This window comes from Kryptolebias marmoratus, unplaced genomic scaffold, assembly GCF_001649575.2.
Source record: "Kryptolebias marmoratus isolate JLee-2015 unplaced genomic scaffold, ASM164957v2 Scaffold27, whole genome shotgun sequence".
Taxonomy (NCBI): Eukaryota; Metazoa; Chordata; class Actinopteri; order Cyprinodontiformes; family Rivulidae; genus Kryptolebias; species Kryptolebias marmoratus.
Window position 1 is genome coordinate 16,046 of NW_023665761.1, and position 2,716 is coordinate 18,761.

The 2,716-nt window shown below is 43.4% G+C and overlaps 1 protein-coding gene across 1 annotated transcript in view; it reads left to right on the forward strand.

Moving 5' to 3' along the window:
- timm50 (translocase of inner mitochondrial membrane 50 homolog (S. cerevisiae)) overlaps window positions 1-2,360 on the forward strand; it is a gene marked incomplete at its 5' end in the record, with an annotated part of 15,676 nt that extends 13,316 nt beyond the window's left edge. Inside the window, 3 exon segments of the mRNA XM_025002934.2 lie at window positions 1,225-1,381; window positions 1,465-1,571; window positions 1,685-2,360. Of these exon segments, the coding sequence (XP_024858702.1) occupies window positions 1,225-1,381; window positions 1,465-1,571; window positions 1,685-1,783 (363 nt within the window).
- Window positions 2,361-2,716: the final 356 nt, after the last annotated feature.

Consider the following 2,716-nt stretch of genomic DNA (forward strand, 5'->3'; position numbering starts at 1 on the left):
GGACACGCTGGAGGGACTATGTTTCTCGGCTGGCCTGGGAACGCCTTGGGATTCCCCCGGAGGAGCTGGCCCAAGTGGCTGGGAAGAGGGAAGTCTGGGTCTCCCTGCTTAGGCTGCTGCCCCCGCGACCCGACCCCGGATAAGAGGATGGATGGATGGATGGATGGATGGATGGATGGATGGAGTATTTAAAAAAAAAAAATGCAATGTCTACTGATGATGTCACAACCTTTTTTTTTTTGATAAAACAACCTGGATGGGAAGCAAAATGTCTTCAGCTAAAGAATAAAAGTCTAGTTGTTTTGTTATTTAACAAATTCTTTTAAACACACGTACATCTATACTTTGAGAAAGTAGGCAAGTGTTTAAAACAGTAGTCGGACTTCAAAAAAACAGTATTGTTCAAAATTCTTCTTCCAGTTACCCAGTTTACTTTTGGCCCACTAGATTTATTGTACAATAGCATGAGATGACAGAGGCCAGAACCAATATAATCCTTTTAAATCAGTTTTCAACAAAATCAAAAATCAACAAAATAAAATCAACATTTAAGTATTAGTATTAGTTCAATTCTGAAACAAAGATTTATTCATGTCTACTTGGTGCAAAACCAATTGACTCAGTAATTCCCTCCAAAAACATCTAAACTATTTTGACTGATGGGTTACGTAATTGTGTTTAAAATTACACACGATTAGTAACACAAGTGGACTCGTAGTGAGTGAGAAATACTGGGTTTGGACTCAAAATCACATGAGATTTGGGTGTCCTTGCTATGTCAATCCTGCCCACATCAAGGCAGCACTCCACCAGAGCCGGGCCAGATCAGAACCAGGGCTTACAATGCTAAAGGGCCTGTGTGTCCCTGTGATGGACTGGAGACCTGTCCAGTGTCCCCCGTCTCTCACACAGTGACTGCTGGAGACAAGCAGCAGCTGCCCCAGGACCTGGAAAGGAAAAGCAGATAAAAGAAAATGAATGAATGTGTGCAGGAGGCCAGATGATCCTCCATCCATCCCTCAGAGGAACCAGCTGAAGCAAACCAAGACTCAAAGAATATTAAGGATCATTAAAATAGTAAAGTTGCTGCTGTGATCAGGCAGAAAAAAGGTTTTATTATTTTATTAATTAGTGTTTTAGCCATTATAAATCAGCTTTCTTTTTTTGTCATTCTGCTACTTTTTTTCCTCCTGAATGTCTCCAAATGGATCTGTTTTCTTTCAGGACGTTTCGTGTCTGAATCGGGACACCAGTAAGGTGATCGTGGTGGACTGTAAACGGGAGGCCTTCCAGCTGCAGCCCTTTAACGGCATGGCGCTGAAGAAATGGGATGGAAACTCAGATGACCGCACACTCTACGACCTCGCAAACTTCCTAAAGAGTAAGGCTTAAAGCGAGGCCTTCAGGTGCCCTAAAGAAGCTTTTATGCATTATAACATAAACTCTCTGTCTCCTCTTTGTCAGCCATCGCTCTGAGCGGTGTGGAGGACGTTCGAACAGTTCTGGAGAACTACGCTCTGGAGGACGACCCCATCGAGGCCTTCAAACGCCGACAGGTTCAGCTGGCCCAGGTAGGTCCAGAAAGAAAACTCTCCTGTGTGCTTTGGTCCTGGACCTTTTTGAGTTTGTTTTGACCACGTCTTCCCCTACCTTCCCCGGTCCCTCCCCCGGTCCCTCCCCACAGGAGGAGGAGCAGCGTCTGGCAGAACTCTCTCTGCAGAAAAAACAAGGACTGTCCCTCGGCTCCATCGCATCACGGTTCTGGCACTCTAAACAGCAATGAGGCCCCATAGACCTTCACACTTTCTCCAGTCCCAGCCCTGTGTGGAGATGAGGGCGGGGCCTGCGTACCATACCTGAGCAGCCTTCGCTGCCGTGTGTCGGAGGGCGGGTTTGCGTGGAGAAACGGAGGAAGGACATTGGTTAGCTCTGCACCAATCACAGACAGATTTCCTAGTTTAGTTGGGGCAGAGTGGTCACCTGATTAATTTGGAAGCTGCTTGTTGGAGCTTGAAGGCTGATCCAGGACCAATGCTGCTATCACCCCTCCAGCTCTGATCCCCTCAGATCAGCAGCGTTCATCTTTCGACTGTTTTTGTATTTCCTTTTCCTGTGGGCCAGACTTGACGGGCTGCTAGAGGCAAAGCTCACACGGTGAATTCTGCCTGAAAAGAACTAATCAGAGTTTTAACGAGCTGAAGGAAGACTCAACCAGCTGGTCTTGATGGAGCCAAAGTTAAAAAAAACAATCCAAGCTTCATGTCTGTTAACAGATGAAGATGTCATATATTTTATATTCAAGTCCCCTGTGATTAGTTTTCTGTCTGTGGTTCCTACAAATACACCAACCATTAAAAAAATAAAAAATATATATATATATATATATATATATATATATATATATATATATATATATATATATATATGTGTTGTTGTTTCAGTTTGGAAAACCAGAAGGAAAAGGTGCATAATGTCTGTGAGAACAGATGATTCATGATTTGAGCTGGAATGGCCTCTTATTCTCTCACAATATTTACAGGTTTGTATTAGATGGTGCTGGAGGACATAGCTGCAGAACAACAAGATTATTTATTTACTGATCACAACATCAATCCAGAGAAATGAAATGAAGTTTTACTGTTTTCATCCACAGCCTGACCATCATAGGTGTCTTTCTTTTTGACTCTCACCTTTGTCAATAAATAAAACTCAATTA